General features: G+C 53.1%; 7 protein-coding genes across 7 annotated transcripts; 4 read left to right on the forward strand and 3 right to left on the reverse strand.

Moving 5' to 3' along the window:
• Positions 1–181: 181 nt before the first annotated feature.
• K489DRAFT_391734 (FolC bifunctional protein) lies at positions 182–2,235 on the reverse strand (the record flags this gene model as incomplete). Its single annotated transcript, XM_033606711.1, has 3 exons — positions 182–1,723; positions 1,779–1,938; positions 2,174–2,235. 3 exons carry the CDS (start codon positions 2,233–2,235, stop codon positions 353–355), a joined length of 1,593 nt encoding a protein of 530 aa, XP_033464165.1. The 3' UTR covers positions 182–352.
• On the forward strand, positions 2,202–6,539 carry K489DRAFT_427542 (DNA mismatch repair protein muts). The gene is made up of 3 exons (XM_033608302.1): positions 2,202–2,618; positions 2,671–2,892; positions 3,018–6,539. Exons 1-3 carry the CDS (start codon positions 2,360–2,362, stop codon positions 6,101–6,103), a joined length of 3,567 nt encoding a protein of 1,188 aa, XP_033464166.1. The 5' UTR covers positions 2,202–2,359; the 3' UTR covers positions 6,104–6,539.
• On the reverse strand, positions 6,199–7,554 carry K489DRAFT_375217 (uncharacterized protein). The gene is made up of 3 exons (XM_033603640.1): positions 7,289–7,554; positions 7,029–7,230; positions 6,199–6,964 (listed from the first exon to the last, which is right to left on the reverse strand). The coding sequence occupies exons 1-3, from the start codon at positions 7,420–7,422 to the stop codon at positions 6,437–6,439; spliced, it is 864 nt and encodes a 287-aa protein (XP_033464167.1). The 5' UTR covers positions 7,423–7,554; the 3' UTR covers positions 6,199–6,436.
• A 1,432-nt stretch (positions 7,555–8,986) lies between these two features.
• On the forward strand, positions 8,987–11,386 carry K489DRAFT_405867 (uncharacterized protein; the record flags this gene model as incomplete). Its single annotated transcript, XM_033607192.1, has 1 exon — positions 8,987–11,386. The coding sequence occupies one exon, from the start codon at positions 8,987–8,989 to the stop codon at positions 11,384–11,386; it is 2,400 nt and encodes a 799-aa protein (XP_033464168.1).
• A 737-nt stretch (positions 11,387–12,123) lies between these two features.
• K489DRAFT_309712 (MFS general substrate transporter) lies at positions 12,124–13,968 on the forward strand (the record flags this gene model as incomplete). The annotated part of the gene is made up of 2 exons (XM_033600651.1): positions 12,124–12,553; positions 12,740–13,968. 2 exons carry the CDS (start codon positions 12,124–12,126, stop codon positions 13,966–13,968), a joined length of 1,659 nt encoding a protein of 552 aa, XP_033464169.1.
• Positions 13,969–14,015: 47 nt separating this feature from the next.
• On the reverse strand, positions 14,016–15,800 carry K489DRAFT_405869 (uncharacterized protein; the record flags this gene model as incomplete). Its single annotated transcript, XM_033607193.1, has 2 exons — positions 14,016–15,348; positions 15,415–15,800. 2 exons carry the CDS (start codon positions 15,798–15,800, stop codon positions 14,016–14,018), a joined length of 1,719 nt encoding a protein of 572 aa, XP_033464170.1.
• Positions 15,801–16,754: 954 nt separating this feature from the next.
• Positions 16,755–18,296, forward strand: K489DRAFT_366325 (uncharacterized protein; the record flags this gene model as incomplete). Its single annotated transcript, XM_033602758.1, has 5 exons — positions 16,755–16,908; positions 16,930–16,938; positions 17,179–17,411; positions 17,565–17,645; positions 17,979–18,296. 5 exons carry the CDS (start codon positions 16,755–16,757, stop codon positions 18,294–18,296), a joined length of 795 nt encoding a protein of 264 aa, XP_033464171.1.
• Between the last annotated feature and the right edge of the window lie 917 nt (positions 18,297–19,213).

A 19,213-nucleotide genomic window follows, 5' to 3' on the forward strand; every position in this document is an offset into this window, starting at 1 on the left:
AGATACCCATTTTTGGAGCTGTGCATGCACCGATGATGGGTCGAGAGGCGACAGGGAATACCGATGGAAAGGAGAATGCAGACGAGCCTCGCCTTGTGCCCCGCAACGGAATGGTGACGCACGTCAGCAAAGACACCAGAGCAATCTTGATGAACTACAATGATTACACGACGACGAAATCCACTCTTTACCACAAGTCTTATACGTGCGATAGAACGACTACTCACACTGAGCATGAATTCGCTAAGATGACATGCCAAAATTTGATTAAAGCCCGTGACAGCTTTCTAGTGTTTGAGACCTGCTCGGAAGCATGGCCGAAATGGTTTTCGTCGGGCACTTTCTGACTTGCCTATATTCTTGGTGTTTCTGTCTCGGCTTCAAGTATCTCGATACAGCCGCCGACCAAATGCAGACTGCCGGTAACGAGTACCTCTGTCGTCCCATCCCCAGCTACTTGTCTTGCCAGCGCAATCGATTCCTCGATTGTGCTTAAAACATGGACTTCAGATTGAGGGTCTAACTTCTGCCAGGTGACTGCAAGCTCATTTTGCACCCGGAGAGTATCAATGTCTTCGGCGTTGGTGTTCATCGACACCAGGTCAGGTTTATAGCCAGCATCTTGATAGGTAATGTTCCGGCAGAATATGGCATGCGAGAAGGGATGCACGTTGTTGGTAGCCGATGCCAATGTACGGAAAAGCGCGGTCGCCAGCGCCGAGGCGTCACGACTTTGCTGATTGAAGATGATCACTCGTTTAGACTCTGATCGCTCGGGATGCGAAGCCTGACTTGAGAACCACTGCCCGACAACATCAATGCTTTCCATGGTGTGAGCACCATCAATATACCAGCGAAGACCTGCGAGTATAGTGTCTTGGCGAAGATCGCATCGCCCACCAAGGCGAGTCGACTCTAAGCCTGTGACAAACTTATTTGGCAGCTTAGCCGTCGCGTCGAAGGGGTCCGGAACATCAGTAAAGCCGAGCCGCTGCAAATGTGAGGCAGCTACTGCGATGGCAAGCGACGCATTATGAGTTTGGAAATGACCTTGCAATCCTAAGGTGATGTCGGGCAAATCCGCATGAGGAGGAACGATGTGCAATTTCGTTTTCCGTTCGGCGGCGCGCTCTCGTAAGACTGCTATTGCGGCTTCAGGCTGTTGGATAGTAAAGGCCGGTACGTCCTTCTTGAAGATTCCAGCTTTGTGCCATGCAATTTCCTCAATGGTGTTGCCGAGTAAAGCTATGTGATCGATGCCCAAACTTGTAACGGCTGTCACCGAAGGACTGATCAGGACATTAGTGGTGTCGTACTCGCCGCCGATACCACATTCGATTACTGCTGTGCCAACCTTCGCTTGCATGTAACAATGTAGTGCCATGATGGTCAAAAAATGAAAGTAGACTGGCTTGTCTCGCACGGCTCGAGCCTGTGAATCGGCATCGACAGATCTAGTAGCTTCGAAACGGTCCCAAACGTGCCAGAAGCATTTTGCAAAGAGCTCCTCGGAGATGGGCTGGTCGTCGATTTTGATTCTCTCACGAACCGATCGCAGATGGGGCGATGTGTAAAGACCCACCGGCGAAGGCAAACGTTCCGCATGGATGCTTAGCTTGCTTGGCAGATACTGTGTTAATATAGACGAGATGAATGCTGAAGTTGAGCCTTTGCCCTTTGTGCCAGCGACGTGAATTGGATTTAGAATATCAAAATCTGAGGGCTGAAGAGCGGCGTTAGGGAAACTGTGAGATGGCCACTAGTATTTTGACGCACACCTCATATCCAACCCTTCGTATCCACGCGATCATCTCCGGAATGGCCTGCTTGTTTGATCCTGGACCGGCTTTGCGAATGGCTTCTACGATTGCGTAATTGCTTTGGAGGCCGTTGAGAGCCTGCACGGCGGCATTATAATCGCGGTTTGCAGAATGAAGCCTTTGGCCACTTGAGAAGTGCCGCGCTTGCCATTGTGCCTTGCTCCAGCAGACCCGACATGTCGACATGGTGCTATTCAAGCGACGGTATACAAAATGCCGTCGCGGCCCACGTCTGGACGTAGGTTTCTCAGTGATGACCGTCATGCGCTCCAGCGGAGAGAGATAAGATGCACGTGACAGAAATTTGGCGTGATAGAGACCAGCAATCAATTTAATCAGAACGCGTCACACACGCGACGCGCGACTCCTTACCCATTGGACGTTTCAATGCAAGGGCCCACTGATCTTGCTGCATTGATTCGTCTTGATTGCGTGTTGATTACCGTCAGCATAATAATACGGCAGATATCGTGTTTGCTCATTGCTTCTAGATACTTCACCCTGAGACATTACGTCCTTCGGTAGAGCTATTTGGCATCATGGCTCGTGGGATTGAGGGCAATGAGATTGCCACTCCAAAATCATCCGCAAGCAAGGCCAAGCCGGCCACAACATCCAAGGGTGGTAAACAGCAATCCATCGCTGGCTTCTTCTCGAAACGTGCACCACCTGCCAGCTCACCGGCAACACAATCGGTGACAAGTCTGCCCGAGAGGGCGGCCGCCTCTAGTCCAATCATTGCCGCGCAGGCAAAACGGCAGGCTTCCACTTTTGCACACTCGCGCGACAAAGAGAATGGTCAGAGATGACATGGAACCCTGTGGTTGATCGAGACTGACGAAGCTGATAGAGGCGCCAGATACGAAGGATACCAACTTCTCGAGTCCTTCCCGTAAGGCCAAGAAACGAGTAAACTACGCCGAGTCGGACGAAGACGAGGACGAGGATGAAGTTTTCAAGCCGCTCTCCAGTAATCGCCGCGCCGGAAAGCAGCGTCGCATCGACCTTGATGACTCTGATGACGACTTCGGATTCGACCAAGCCACGCAAGCGGCAATGGAGGAGATAGACGGTAAGTCTGCTATGCCATCACTTGAGTACCTGGTCAGGATGTTCATCCTCGTGTCACGGGCCAAGAATTCTATTACAGGAGGAGATGGGGGATCAAACGTGTTATTGAGGCTAATTTCACGACAGACGACTTGATCGATTTTGTGGTCGACGATGATTCGGACCATGAGACAGTGAAAAAGCCCAAGAAACGCACCTCTAAATCGCAGCCGAGTAAAGGCTCGGGTCAGATCATTGAGAGAGCACCGCCATCTCCAATTCGTGAGGAGAGTGAAGACCTGCCAAAGTCGTCCACTGCACAGCAATGGAAATTCGATCCAGATGCGCCACCGTCTGAGAAACCTTACTCGCACACATCAGCTCCACAGCGATCCGCGCCTACCGAAAAAAATTTCAAGAAGGTAAAAGCGCACCACACAGAGCCGTCCGAACGATATCCATGGTTGGCGGAAATACAAGATCTCGAAAGGCATAAACCTGACCATCCAGATTATGATCCTCGAACTATATACGTCCCTCCACTGGCGTGGAGCAATTTCTCACCTTTTGAGAAACAATACTGGGAGATCAAGCAGAAATTTTGGGACACAATCGTCTTCTTCAAAAAGGGCAAATTCTATGAGCTGTACGAGAATGATGCCACGATTGGCAACCAGCTCTTCGACCTGAAACTTACCGACCGCGTGAATATGCGCATGGTAGGTGTACCTGAGGCAAGCCTTGACCATTGGGCGAATCAATTCGTCGCCAAAGGATTTAAGATCGCTCGTGTGGATCAGATGGAGACCGCTTTAGGTAAAGACATGCGCGAGAGAGATCTCAAGGGCAAAAAAGAAGAGAAGGTCATCCGGCGGGAATTAGCGTCCGTTCTCACAGCTGGCACGCTTGTTGATGGTGGCATGCTCCAGAATGACATGGCAACCTACTGCGCTGCGATCAAGGAGTCAGAGGTTGATGGACGGCCAGCTTTTGGAATTGCCTTTGTTGACACTGCCACCGCACAATTCTCTCTGGCAGAGTTCGTTGACGACGCTGACATGACGCGTTTCGAGACATTTGTCGCTCAAGTCCGTCCCGGTGAGTTGCTTCTGGAAAAGGGCAGAATATCTGCGAAGGCGCTACGGATACTCAAGGTGAATACCACACCAACAACGATCTGGAATTATCTCAAACCCGAAAAGGAATTTTTGACCGCAGACCGAACTCGGATGAAAATTGATGCCGAATCTTACTTCGACAAGACTGATGAAGATACGATTAAAGCATGGCCAGCCGTACTTCGCGAAGCAAAATCGAAAGATCTAGTGTTCTCCGCCCTAGGTGGTTTGATTTGGTATTTAAACCTACTCAAGATCGAGCGCGACCTGATCACTTGCGGCAACTTTGCATGGTACGATCCGATCCGGAAAGCATCCAGTCTTGTCCTTGATGGACAGAGCCTGATCAACCTGGAAATCTTTGCGAACACATTTGACGGGAGCGCCGAGGGCACGCTCTTCTCGATGCTCAACCGATGCATAACACCCTTCGGCAAGCGCATGTTGAGACAGTGGGTTTGTCATCCGCTTGGTGACGCAACGAAGATCAATCTCCGCCTGGATGCCGTCGACGCGCTCAATGCAGACGGGATTATCATGGATCGATTCACCGCTTCGCTTTCCAAATTGCCCGACCTGGAGCGTTTGATTTCCAGAATACACGCTGGGCGATGCAAGGTCCAGGACTTCGTGCGAGTCCTCGATGGTTTCGAGCAAATCGAGTACACAATGTCTTTGCTCGGCTCTGTGGGTGCTGGTGAGGGACTTCTGGGCCAGCTTTTGACATCCATGCCTGATCTCGCCGGCACTCTGCAGCATTGGACCACAGCATTCGATCGCACAAAGGCAAAGGAAGAAGGATTGTTCCTACCAGAAGCTGGTGTTGAAGAAGACTTCGACGAGAGTCAGGCGCGAGTTGACGGCGTTTTGAAGCTCTTGCAGAAATTGCTGGATCGTGCTCGAAAGGATCTCGGTTCCACTGCCATCAAATTCACCGATAACGGCAAGGAGATCTATCAACTGGAAGTGCCTATCAAGGTCAAGGGAAGCATTCCCAAGAACTGGAAAGTCATGTCTGCGACCAAGGCCTGTAAACGATTTTACTCGCCTGAGCTCGAATCGCTCGTGCGGGACTTGAAAGAGGCCCAGGAAATGCACGGCCAAGTAGTCAAGGCTCTAGCTAGTCGTTTCTTTGCTCGTTTCGATCAGGACTATGCCGTCTGGCTCGCCGCCATCAAAGTTGTCGCCCAGCTGGACTGTTTGATATCTTTGGCAAAGGCCTCTTCCGCACTCGGTTCGCCATCTTGCAGACCGGAATTCATTGAGGACACTGAACGTGGTGTGCTCGAGTTCGAGACTCTGCGACACCCTTGCATCGAGACCTCGACCAATTTTATTCCTAATGATATCATGCTCGGCGGAGAGGAAGCAGCCATCACATTGCTCACCGGTGCAAACGCTGCTGGTAAATCCACTGTGTTGCGCATGACATGCATTGCAGTGATTCTAGCACAGATTGGTTGCTACGTACCCGCCGAACGAGCGCGTATGACGCCCATTGATCGGATCATGTCTCGGCTGGGCGCGCACGACAACATCTTCGCCGGCCAAAGCACATTCATGGTGGAATTGAGCGAGACCAAGAAGATACTGGCCGAAGCTACACCTCGTTCGCTTGTCATCCTTGACGAGCTCGGACGCGGCACGAGCAGCTACGATGGTGTGGCCGTGGCACAGGCAGTCCTCCACCACGTTGCGACGCATGTCGGTGCTTTAGGATATTTCGCTACTCACTATCACTCACTGGCAACCGAATTCGAGCACCACCCGGAAGTCGTCGCCAAGCGCATGGCAGTGCAGGTGGAGCCCGATGTGCGGGAAGTCACTTTCCTCTACCGTCTGGAACCCGGCGTGGCGGAGGGAAGCTACGGCATGCACTGCGCCGCGATGTGTGGCATTCCCAACAAGATCATTGATCGGGCCGAGGAAGCCGCGCAGAGCTGGGAGCACACGGGACGTATCAAAGAATCCCTCGAAAAGGCACAAGGCAACAATTGGCTCCCGCTTGGCCTGCTCAGCGACATCAGCTACATTCTGAAAGACAGTGACGATGGTGATACATGCGCGAGCATGCGCAGTCTAGACATTCTACGCAAAGCGATCGCGGCTTTGTGAAGAGACGACGGTGTTGTGGTGTTCTTGAGCCTACAGGGCTCTTATTCGTTGGATGCGCATATGATCTGATTGCTAGAGATTATGAGGAAATGGAGGGATCCGATGTGTGTCATTCTTCTATTATAGCTCTTGTTTGAATTGGCTTGATTTACAGTATGATTTTTTGAGGAGGATAGGGCAAGGAAATTGCTCTCTGGAAGGATCGCACCCCATGAGGATGTCATGGATTCATTAGTGGTTTTCTAGTTTTATTGACAGAGCGAGGACTTTGCTCGAGCTCTACGAATAGCTGTACAATAAAGTGTAGACAACGATCTTGTCGAATCTGCTCGTTCACCTCTCACCAGCGAGGCGTCTGTCTTGCACCTCCGTCAAGGCCCGACTACCACTGACATAGGCGACCACACCCACAACGCCAGCGACCGGCAAGGTTTGGAACAGATTCCAACTGGCATAGTACATGAAGAAGACACCCTCCATGGCCAGAATGCTGCCGAAGAAGAGACTGTGGGCAATGGGGCTTGCGCCAAACGCCTTGCCCGCGTGGCCGAGGTTTCCGCCCAGGAGACCCCATGCACCCAGCAGTGCTGGGATGGTAGCAAGGATGGCCAGAGCAAAAACGGCGCTGATGATGGTGGGAGGCGAGCGAGGATCGTCACGGAATTTGTGGTGGATCTCTGGCTTGCTCGTGTAACGTTCCGGGGGTGTGGCCGCGGTAGGTGGTGTCTTTGCATCATTCTCAACCTTCAACGTGAAGGCGAGCTCGTTGTATGGAACAGAAGAGCCGAATGAGGCAATGACGATCGATGCCCTGAGCGGCTTCGCGCTGGTGAGGAACTGAATGGGTAGGTCCTTGTGGGCCTACATCGACACTGTCAGTGTATTCTGAACAAGTGGCCTGGAGAGTTGATCGCTTTCGCCATACCAGATCCACCTTTCCCTTGCCGCTTTCCTTCACGCTGAATGCGAAAGACTCTTCGAGACCAGTATCAACTTCTCTTAAAGTCAGGAAGGCCTGATGAGCCTTCTTGCCCGTGCTGCCTTCAGTGGTGGTCAGGGCTACTTTGAGATTGCTTGCTGGCGACAGAGTGATGGCGGAGGATGTGAACGGCAAGCCTGGAGTGAGCCTGCGTTGTGCGTAGGTCAGTCAAGTGTGTTTCACAGAGGACGTGATGCACAACCCACTTTTGTTTCGAAGGTTCCGCAGCGCCTTTGGCGGCAACAGCCACTGTCGCGTCCTCGAAACTCCATGATTTGGCGGCTTGTGACGTCGAAGCCAGACCCAGGACGACGACACCGAAGATGTTTGAGAAGCGCATGATGTGCGAACAGAATTGCAGGGTCGCTAGATTGATATTCCAGTCTGCCACACAGAAACTCTGCAGTCTGCGATAGGTGTGCTGTTGGGCAAGCTCGCAACTGAAATATGAACATGCACCGATGAAGCTCCAAAGTGATCTCAATGCCGCCTCAGCAGCCTTGCGTGCGATATGTCGAAGGTGGCCATTGGTGATAGGGTTCCTTGGCCTCAGGCATACAATGAATGACTCAGCTCGACAGTATCGTACAGCAATTCACCTGAACATTCTAAGGTTTGGGAAAATAAACCCAACATCATTTTCAAAGCTAGGGGGTATACTGTATGCAGGTGCATGACATATCTAATCCCACGATTGGAATGCTTCAACGGATATCATTGGCTCTAGCACATCCGAGTGGTTTGGTGTATGTAAAAGTCTTCACTCTCGTCCGCGGCATATCGTGAGCGGATCTTTCTGGGTTGTCAGGCTCAGACGTGTCATACGGGTCATCCATCCACCCGGCAGGCTCAAGAGACGGAGAAGCCATGATGTGTGTTCGACGATTCCAGGCATTTGCTGTTCGCGCGCAGCAGGCCAAAGTCGTGTCTTGCACCTCGAACAAGTGCAAGGCACTCATATATCATCCACTGCAGCTCCGATCGAGGTCTGCGACCCGGAGCGTGCCAAAGCGACACATCCCGATAGGATGATACCCTCCATCAGGTTTTCCATAGACCATAACATACCTAGGTACATTGGAATGATATGAGACTTGTTCGGGAAAGAGTGCTCTTTGTGATATGCCTCGCTGCTTGTCGTTCCTTCCCGAAACATGCACACATCAAATGTCAGCCTATGGCAGATATCTAGGTGTATTGAAAAGAGGAGATGTTTCATTTTTAAGGACAGCCAGATGAGGTACAGATGACTGTAGATGCCTCCAATTCTAGCGACTGCGATCAATATCTAATCCAACAATGTTCGCGGGCGTGCGTGTTGCATGAATCCGTTTTCAGGCACACGGAACGCCGACCCGAGCACCTGCAGTCCTCTCCTTCCCTGCTGCTTACGACCGTGTCGTCCTGGGGAAGATAGAGCTGGTCGCTCGCGACGAAAGGCCTGCTTGCTCATCTTGGAGAGAATAATGCTTGGCAACTTGTACGACACTCATTCCAACATACGCCCACTCACCGCACAAAGCTGGTCGGGAATTTGGTCCACATCGCTAGACTTGGCCGATCGGTAGCCGCGTCAAATCGTCCTCACACTCTCATCGGAGGAGTTGAAAGCCAACAGACCATCGTCAAACGGCCCGCCAACACTTCCACCTCCCACGTCGCTGGCGGAGGAGTGACGGCGGTGAATGTGTACTTTGCTGATATTCCGTGTCACATTACCCTCCGTTTCGTGGCTCTGCACAGACCTTGCCATCTCCGTCCTCACCCAGCGGCGACACATTCTGCTGTTGTACGACACGAGACCTTTATATCAGCACCAAAGCCCCACGTTCCAATCTTTGACAACAACCATCCGCGTGTTCAGTGTTACGGCCAGGAGATAAACGCTCAGCTTACAGCCAGGCATGGCTGCTAGCACACGCGATCGCATCGGGCTCTCAACCGGTCCTCTTCCTGACCGGGACATGTTCCCAACGACGTCTGACCTGACGACGTCGACGGATCCTCCTCCTGCCAAAAAGCGAAGACTCAAGCTCAGACCTCCTAGGCCCATCTCAAGTCCAGAGGATACCATCGCTGTCTCGCGGACAAAGGGACTGCCAGCGAGCCGGATCAAGCGGAATTCTGACCTGCACAGTGAGCAAAGCGAGCAGGCTGAATCAAGCATAATCCCCAGAAATGCGCCATTTGCAGCGAGCGTCGCAAAATCAACAAAAAGTGGTTTCATTCATCACGATTCTACCGACGACGAAGTCCCACGCGCGGCTGCTGCGCCAGAAGATTATGGTGATTTTATGTCATATTACATTTCAACCAGCGACGCTCCAGATCAAGTGAGTGCTGGCAACAAAGCGAAACCCAACAAAGCAGCTACCAAGAAGCGCAAGACGAGGAGCCTTCCGAATGAGGATGCATCGTCCAGGACGAAGCAACAAGAAGTGAGTCGCGATGTCTCCACTTCGGTGAAACCAACTCTCGCACCCAAGCAAACGGATCCTTCCAAGTCCGCTCCTGACGCTCAAAGCCACTATTCCAGGGATCTGGCCACATCTAAAGATCGCTTTGCCGATACAGATTTGATGCCCATACCCTGCGAGCGACGTGGGTCAAGCCAGGTGGCCAACCATGGACCCCCTGTGCCTCACAACAACCGTCGACCAGTGCTTCAGTGGATCGATATCGTCCCAGCTCCCAAACCCTCTCAACCCGACAGCATATCTGATATGATCAAGAAGGTCAATAAGCTCTCATCATCTCTCGCTGGAATTGGAGGCACAGTTGCACAGTACCCACCACCAACCCTGCCTGTCCCCAACCCGACAGGTTCACCACGCCGTTCTGACCATGAGCTTTCTTCGCACCACCAAAGCCACAGCCTTGTTACAGATGTAGAGATTACTCTTCCCGAAGCAGGCTCAGACGACGATCCCTTGGTGCATGGCATATATTTCATACAGAACGCTTTGAGGTCGTGGGCACAACAACGACTCGCCTCTGAGACATTCCGTCAATATCAGATACAAGCTCAACAGCATGCATCCACAGTGGGGCATTCAGGTTGTGGACTGCCAGCGACACCCCATGGCTCGGCCGATGATATCGTCGTCACGTGCGATCTTGCGGCTACTCCGGAGGGAGTGACAATCCAAGCCTTTCAGGAGGTGTTGGACTCCGGTTGCTTGCGAATGAATTTGATGATACCGCGGGAGCTGTCTCTCGCTCTTTGCCGACTATACGTACAGATCGATCATCTCATCAATCAGGATCAGCGAAACGGAACGCAATGGCAGTGTATGTCGTATGGAGCCCAGCTAGCTGCGCATTACAAGCGAATCGGAATATGGCAAGACACGCAATCTCGAAGTCAATCAGAACTGATCAAGCAGCAACAAATGGTAGATACACAACTAATGAATCAGCTGAATTCAACAGGTAGTCCGCTGACAGCTAGTGTTGCCGCGCAGGAGAAGCCCAATAGTGAACGCGACGGAGCACCAGACCTGCGTGCGAAACTTCCCACTTTGATTCCACGCTCATCACAAGATCTGTCCGGGTCAACTAAACTGCGTCTTAAGCCGGACCTGAAGCAAAGTACGCAGACTCCGGTAGCGCCAGGGTCACAACCCTTCCTTCCCGCGGCTATGACGCGTTCAAGTAAGGCATCGAGCATCTCGCTGAGTACGCCATCCCGTTCGAGCAAGAACTCAGTCATACACGACGAGCAGCATACGGCCAGAGGTGGCTTTATTGCAATCCCTGCTCAGACTCGGCTCTCAATCAACACGCCTGGCGACACCAATGAAACACCGTTTGAGATACTTTCCTCTGATGCGGCTGCACCACAGCAGTCTGCGAGCACTTCAGCGGCAGCGCTTCGCCAAAGTGGCTCAGATGGTCGTGGTCGGCGCCTCGCTCGATCATCATCAGCCGCAATTATCCCTGCACAGTCCCCAAACGGAACAGAAGCCAAGGATAGTGCAGAGAAACATTTTTCAGGCAAGCTGCCTCGCAATTCGCTGAAGTCCCCCGTCAGCTTGAAGAATACCCGCGTATGCTCCTCACCAGCAGCGGCCCACACTAAGCTCCCTCGGTCTGATGAGCTCCGGACTCGAGAGTTGTCGCGCACCAACGGTACGATAGATGCTGCTACCATCGTGGGCCGCCCACCAGACACAGATTTGTCGCAAAGCATCACGGAGAATCACGAAAATCCACAGCCTTCGATGTCGCCGCAATTAGGAAGGTCAAGGCGAATCCGACGCAGTAGTCGCAAATTGGAAGAATCCAAGGGTATTGAAGTGTGATAGTATTATTATCTCAGATGATTTTCGGGGCCACGGTTCGCCGCTCGACCTCTTACGCTCTGACTTAGTAAGAAGCGATGTTGGAGATTTGATTGATGGGCACCGATGACCAGCTGAGCGAAATTTGGCAGCCACCGCAATTTGGTGTGTCTTACGAGATCTCGAGCCCAAAGTGTTGAACGTACTCAAGCACGATCGGCTGGCCTTTTGGCTCTGTAAAATCTCATGAGCGCATACGTAGACTTGACTGATGCACGGAGTGCCATGATAACATGAAACCTGTTGTTGTATTTATTGAACCTACCCAAAGATGAGCATTGGGCTCGATGTCAAATTTGGGCGCGCCAGTGAGCATGACGTTGGATCCGCACATGTTGCTTTGTCATCGCTCTAGAGAAACAGCTTCCAAGGTTGAGCTCACATCAGCGTCACGTCTGTCAACAACTACTTATTTCCCCATTGTAGGACGTGTATGCCGATCTACATTATCGGGATCCCTTTTTAACGCCTCCAGCACTTTTCGTCATGGCCTGATCCGGCCATTCGTGCGCGTCTCGTATCAAATGTACCAGGGCACTGTTGCGCACAAATCCAAGTGATCGTTCAATGTAGCTACCGAGCGCGTCCTTATCCAACAAAAACGCATTAGCACCGCTTCGGAACCATCGCCTAGCGATAGTCGTATTCTCGTCCCAAGAACTCACTCGCTTCGCCATCGTGACAACTCCTTCGCGAAAATGGCATTGCTTCCGAAGGTCACAGCTTCTCGCTTGCAAGTAGCGACATACCTGCTGGGCATTGCCTTGTTCAGCATTTCATTTCTTGTCTTTTTGAACAGCACCATCTCCTTCGTTGTCACGAGTGTGGTCGGCAGGAGAGAAAGAGTCGGAGATGCAGTGGGCACACTCGGTTTCGCGGATGAGATCCTCGCCATAATTGCATGCCCTCTATGGGGACTTCTGAGTGACAGAATCGGCACACGCCCAGTGGCCGTGATGGGATACAGCATCATCGGAGTGAGTTTGATCTGTCTGGTTCAGAGCACGAATGTTTATCCGGATATGCTGCTGAGCCGGCTCGGCTTCAGCTTGGGCGGCGCGGCGTGTTCGACTATGGTCACGGCCATCCTTCCCGCCATGGTCGCGCAGGATTCGGCGCAGGCAGCCAGTGATGGCAACACGGAGAATGCTTCGGCAGGGCATTCAGCCATGTCACGAGATGTAGCGCGGATACACAGAAATGGCAGTAACGGCCATGCGACCAGTCCAAGCCTCAACAGTGAGTTGACAATCACGCCGAATCGCTACTCCTCGCAGCGGGGCCGCAATAGCGATCAGAATGAACAGCCGGAAGACGCCGAGCGCGATACATATGAGACCAAGTCCGCCGACACGGCCCAGATCGCCGGCATTGTAGGATTATTCACGGGAGTGGGCGCCCTACTTGCACTTGCGGTATTCCTTCCTCTTCCAGCTCTGTTCCAAAGTAAAGGCCAGAGCCAAGCGGAAAGCGTCCGGACGAGCTACTACATTGTGGCTGCAATCGCCTTTGCCGTAGCCTTATTCACATTCTTCGGCCTTCGAAATCTGCCAGGCGAGGCAGGCAAAACTTGGAGAGGGACTTTCCGGACACCGTACGATGAAACTACGAGCCTCGATACAGAGGGGAATCTCCACACGACAATTTCTCCAGCACCAACATACATTTCACTGATCAAGGAATCGGTCAAGCTCGGTTTTACTGATCACGACATCGGACTGGGCTATTTAGGAGGGTTCGTAGCGCGGGCTTCCTCGGTGGCCATCAGCCTATTCATCCCGCTCTTTGTCAATGCATACTTTGTTCATAACGGGCTATGTACAGCAAATCCGGACAATTCCAAAGACATCAAGGAAAATTGTGAGCGGGCATACAAGCTCGCTGCAGCGCTGTCAGGTATTGCTGAGACTGCAGCTCTCCTTTGCGCTCCCCTGTTTGGTGTACTTGCTGGGCGCGCGGCCAAGGGAAGATCAGAATGGCCGTTGCTCTTCGCGACCCTTTTCGGTATAGTCGGCTATGTGAGCTTCGGTTTGCTTCGCAATCCAGACGCATTCCATGGCCATGGCGGAGAGTGGGCGCTCTTGTCTGTCACTTTCGTCGGCATCAGCCAGATCGGTGCGATCGTTTGTTCCCTGGGGATGCTCGGCCGAGGAATACATCGACGTTCTGACGCCGACGGAGCCGGGCTCGACAGCTCGCTCGGTACAGGCGCACAGTCGGCACCGGGCGATGAAGTCTCGAACGAAGGTGCTGAGGCAGCTCCGTTGCTTTCCACTGAATCTGCAGACAGCACGAATGTGTCACTGGATCGTTCCCGACTGAAAGGTAGCATTGCAGGTATATACAGCCTCGTGGGAGGTGTTGGCATCCTTTTGCTCACCAAATTGGGAGGAGCGCTGTTTGACTCCTGGAGTGTCGGCGCACCTTTCTTCCTGATGGCCATCTTCAATGGCGTGCTTTGTCTGGCGATTTTAGCGGTTTCAGGCCGAGGCGCCGTTCGCACTCAACTGAGCCGCGTTCGGCGCACCCGGAGAGACGATTGATATAAGGTTAATGAATTGACGTTTCAAGACTTCCAACCTTCATCTACTCACGAGCGAGAAGGCGTTTCTGATGCTGTCTCCCATACACATCTCGCGCACTGACAATCACCTCCGAGAGCACCTGATGCCCACTCTCTTCTCTCGCGGACCGGCAGGTCAATGTCGCAGTAGTGGTTGAGAATCTCTTCCCCCTTCTTGACGCCCAAAGTCGAGATTCGCTCCTCGCCGTCTGAACGACGGCTGCGAATGGGTACGTCACGAGTTGAAAATTTGACCTCGCCGCCCCAGTCCCATGTCACATTTGGCTCGCAGCTGTGATTGGCCAAGCACCACATGGGATGCACTGCACTTACCTCTGGTCCTCGGATTGCCCGTCCGCCCGTGCCAGAGAGCCGCGCCGAGGCGGTGCCGCGGAACTTCGCGTATAGCGTATTGAATGTCCACACATCATACGTGACCTGTTGAAAGATGTCCACGTCCATCTTCTCAAGCATGTGGAAGGGCAGGCGGATGTTGTGCTCAAAGCTGAACGGAAGCGTCTTCGGGCGGGACACACTTGCGTTCCCTTCGCTGTCGGAATTGGTGAGTGTCTGCTGCAGGTCGGGTCCAATCGAGATGTTCGTGAAGTCGCCCCAGATATATCGGACCTCGCGTAGGCTCAATGGATGGCACTCTTGTGTCTCTGCCATGGCCAGAACGCGCAGCAGCAGGAGCGAGTAAAGCGAGTCGGCAGCTTCTGCGGGCGGGACGTCCTTGGCGATGGCTTCGACGTCTTTGTCGCAGAGAGCTGAATGATAGAGCTCCAAGGCATTGTCAAAACACCACTGACTACAGAAGATGACTTCGCAGTCCGGACAAGCTACCACGGCTTCGGCGGCTTCGCTCCCAAGTTCGGGCAGATCAGAGCTACATGCATCGCAGAGCGTGTCTTGGAGCTTGTTGTTCGCAGTCAGAAGAGATTTCTCCTGCAGCACAACTTGGCCTGGTGCAAGGTCCTCTTTGGCAAACACGCCGAGCTGGAATATTGATGTGGCCTTACCTCCAGAGAGGACAGGCAGCTCCACCACACGGACCTCGAGGACGCTAGACACTGCTTGCATCCAAACGTTCAGAGTGTCCACGTCCTGTAGTCGACTAGGCTCATACTCGTTCCAAGGATATTGCTCCCGTCGGACAAACCCGCGATCAGGCCACTCTGCAGTGACGTTCAGGATCTCTTCGCGCGGCAAAGACATCCTCTGCTCCGCCGTCGTCAGCAATCTTTCTTGTATGTCGCGGAAGTCGACCCGATCTGGATAGGACCGTCGAGCTTGCTTAATGTAGGTATCCGCCGTGCGCAGGCAGCCGCACAGTATCAGGCTCTCGGTCAATATGGCATACCTGGATCAAGAGATTAGCTTGGACCACCCATGCCGATAGCTTTCAAGGGAACAACGCCATCCTTACATTATTGGGGCATAGTGCATGTACATCCACAGCTGAACTTCACTCATGTCGGCGACCTGCTCACGAAGACCATCCTCGTCCCGCGACTCTGAATTGGCCTGCCAGTCCTGCAATCGTTTCCGCTCCTCGTCCGGCTGCGACTCCACGATAGATTGCATTGCCTCATTGGCCTGATCATGATATTCTTCGGACGGCTCGTCAATTGCATCTTTCAGGAGGAGGGCCTTGTAGGCAGACCCAGCCGCGAGATCAGGATACCCCAAGCGAGCATATTGGGTCGCCAGATATATGTGGACTGGGCTACAATAGGGTTCCCTTTTGAGCAGATCGAATGTTGTACGCACGCGCAAGAGATGCTCTTTGGTACTTAGGCCCAGCTGAGACATTGATCAGCTTGCCGTCACATGTTTTTACTGTGTTACGTAGGAGTTACGGAAGATCTGACGTGAAGCTTATTGTCACACACCTCTGAGTGATGTCCTGGGCTGCACATGTGAACAATTTCATTCCAGACAAGCTCGCTTGACCCGTCATCAGGCTGACCGTGTCTGATTACCATTGTGGGATGCGAGGTGTGGCTTGGAATTTCTCTTTCGAAGCTTCACTGCTTGAATTTGTTTCCTACTTTCTCTAGGCAGTGGGAGTACATGATACTAATCCACGCATCCGTTTCCAAACCGGAAATTTCTCGTCAGCCGAATTTGGCGATTGGCGTCGAATTAATTCGTGGTGCACACTGCACGAGCTGAAGTTCGCTTACATTTGGAACCTTCATAACCCTAAAGGATTGAAGCCCTGGATATTTCCAGGGTCTTATGTATGTGCAATACAGTGCCTCGCAGAGAGGCTTTCTAGGGTTCTATCAATAATCAGATGAGGGATCGTGATGAGTCTGGAACTTCACGCCGGTTGTGGGTCTGTGGCGACTTCGGCTGAGAGGCCGACTCATGGCCACATCGCCCGATGGAATGAATGATATTGCGGAGAAAGACGACGGACGGAAGCGGCGACGGCGACAGCGCCTGCACAGTGCAGACCAACGATGAGCGGAGAGGCGAAATTTCGCAGATCTGGGTAGGGTAGGTCGATGCATATACAGTGATAATTGTACGTGGCCTTCCAGGTGTGGTTACATTGGCATCTGTGATCGCCAGGCAAGATCGTAGATGAGACCCGGCTGTTCGGGACACAGCAGAAGACCATGAAAAGCGACGACCGCTAGAAGGAATGCACGGGGAATTCTGTGAGGAGCGACCAACCAATGACAGGACCTCATCATACTGTATGCCCAGGTGTGCACGGAGAGGGCCCCGCTGGTAAGAGACTAGAAAAGAGCGCATATGTTTGGTGCGCCACTCGCCTGCGCCTCTCTTCTCGCGGCCACCCTGGGCAGCGTCGTGCCATGCCCTGGGCGAACCTCTCCGCTCGCGCGTGGCTGTCTGGGTCGTCCACTGTTTGGTAAGCGCTCCTTGGCCGATGCAGCTCGCCAGTGCGGTATGTGTACAACGTGTACAGTCCACCACAGTAGGTGTTCATAGCGCAGGATTCGGGATCGCGAAGACGAAACGAGAGCTTTTGCCAATCTCACGCCTGGTTGGCGCGCAAACGTGGAATTGAGGGTGACGCATCTCACATGTGGGAAGCACGTCATAGGGGTAACGGGTTGATTTCAAGAGGCCACTGGCCACGGACCTATCATGTCACTACTGTATTCATACTTCGAAATCTTATTGTTCGTGCAGCATGAACAGAAGCGCACTGCAGGGGCCGAGGCTCGAAAGCCGGCACAAATCAAATGTGATGACGACTGCAGTGCTGTAGGCAACATCATTACGAAGGAAACCCAATGGCGCGTGGTGTCCATCGAGTATCGATTCTCTCGTCCTGATGCAATCACCGCGGCACCAGCATCGACATTGCAGTGCGCAAACGTGTCGGTCTGCAAGCGCCGATGCGGGCGTGTCGATCATTGGCGATGCGCTGGTGGTCAACAGACGGTCAAATCATCATGCGCATGTGTAGTCGTGGTAGTGTTGAACCGCAGGAGCGACACCGGAAACACTCATCTTTTCTCTGCGCGGGCGGGCAACTGGTGACGACGACGGACCCGAGGGGACGCACGTGGAATGATGGTAACTCAATGTGGACAGACGTTCAAGGAAAGGATCGTCACCGTCGGGAGCAGGAATGCAGTCCGGTTATCGTCTGAATCCAGGGCGCATCGTGGCATTGTAAGTGGGATCGTGAATATCAATCGCCGGGAAGACTCCGGCTTGCATGCCATGAGAAATCAGAGGCAATCTTGGGAGCGGTCGGTACGGGCGAATACTGCAGTACCCAGGTAGAGGACGTACTCGGGCTACTGTACCGTGGACGGAGCATTAGTGGCGGAGGTCGTGTTGTTCTAGTGGAAGAAGGACGCGGGCGACGACGACGGCGTTTCCGCACCAGGCCGGTCTGGCATGTTGACGAGCGAGCATGTAGTCTTGTCCTGTATACTGAGGCGGAGAGGAGGGAGAGAGACACACGGGAGGGAAAAAGGTGGTGGTGGATGACTTGCATAGACTGAGAGTTTCCCACTGGCGCCGTGCCGAGTGCAGCCTATCGGTGGAGGGAATGCCAGTCGACCGCAGCACAGTAGCGTCAACAACAGGGAAGGAAACCCCCGAGCTAAAATAGCTCCCGAGGTTGCCGCGCCAAGCCCGAACCTCAATCATCGAAGATCTAACGTCAGATCGCAGATCCGGATCGTTCACACTTCAAGATCACTGTCCACGAGCTTTGCGCCGCCCGTCCTGCACACTCCTTCCGGATTCCAAATGACCCGGGTTTTGGCGCAAACCCATCGCGTCGTATGGGCACACGAGGGAGATTGGGGCTAAGAGGCGCAACGCCTATGGAAGCCATCTCCACCACCATCATCATCATCGTCGTCGTCGTCGTCGTCGTCGTCGTCGTCGTCGTCGTCGTCACTGAGCCTCTGTAGCTGTTGTCGTTCCCTCCGAGAGTTGGCAGTCGCGCGCAGAGTGGGAAGATTCTTGCTCACGCGTCTCCCCTCGGTAGCCGAGCAGAGCTGCCGGCGTCCGGCCGTATTGCTGGGAACGAGCGAAAGTCGGTGCGTTTGTGCGGTCGTGAATCGTTGTAAGCTCGTCGCACACGCATGACTGCGGAATTAAACCCGCGCGAGCATCCCACTGTCCTTTCACTGACTGCCCATACTCGGCGTCCTTTTCGGGCGGAGGGCATGAACATGTACATACGTAGATGCCCTCAAAGAGGCACTGTGAGACGCAAGATCTCAGACATAATTTTGGCCATTGTCCAGCGCATATCCCCTCGGGACGCACGGACCGTGGCGTGAAGTCCGTCTCCAATTGTCGCGCGTGAGAGAGATTCTGTGTGCGATCCCTAAACATAAGCCACGATCTGATGGACGATCCCCCGATCCGCCACCAAACGAGATCCCGTGATGGGACCCATGGCCGCGGGCGCCGAACTATGCATCAATGCCCATTTGCGGTATGACATCTGCATTCCACGGAAATCAAGTTGCAACTTGTGTGCGGTGTTGTGAATGTTCCATTCGGTCCCGCCAAAACGGATGCCGACCGACGAAGTGAGATACCGGTCACGAAACAATTCCGTTCCGGTGTAGACTCCAGTTCAAATCAGCAGTGCTCTCACACGGCGAATCCGGGAAGCAATAAGATTCAATCTATAAATTTACTAGTCAAGTCATTTGAGGACAATGGATCACCAAAACCGCAATGCATGTAACAATTTTCATTCAAGCAATGCT

This window comes from Dissoconium aciculare, assembly GCF_010015565.1.
Source record: "Dissoconium aciculare CBS 342.82 unplaced genomic scaffold K489scaffold_1, whole genome shotgun sequence".
Classification (NCBI taxonomy): domain Eukaryota; kingdom Fungi; phylum Ascomycota; class Dothideomycetes; order Mycosphaerellales; family Dissoconiaceae; genus Dissoconium; species Dissoconium aciculare.

Bases quoted from the DNA above. Each gene is read 5' to 3' on its own strand.
- K489DRAFT_427542 (XM_033608302.1), top strand. From the start codon at position 2,360: ATGGCTCGTGGGATTGAGGGCAATGAGATTGCCACTCCAAAATCATCC. The intron at 2,619-2,670 runs GTCAGAGATGAC...CGAAGCTGATAG, and splicing joins CTCGCGCGACAAAGAGAATG to AGGCGCCAGATACGAAGGAT. The intron at 2,893-3,017 runs GTAAGTCTGCTA...ATTTCACGACAG, and splicing joins GGCAATGGAGGAGATAGACG to ACGACTTGATCGATTTTGTG.
- K489DRAFT_375217 (XM_033603640.1), bottom strand. From the start codon at position 7,422: ATGCGCTTCTCAAACATCTTCGGTGTCGTCGTCCTGGGTCTGGCTTCG. The intron at 7,231-7,288 runs GTGGGTTGTGCA...CGCACAACGCAG, and splicing joins GCGGAACCTTCGAAACAAAA to GCTCACTCCAGGCTTGCCGT. The intron at 6,965-7,028 runs GTATGGCGAAAG...GTGTCGATGTAG, and splicing joins GCAAGGGAAAGGTGGATCTG to GCCCACAAGGACCTACCCAT.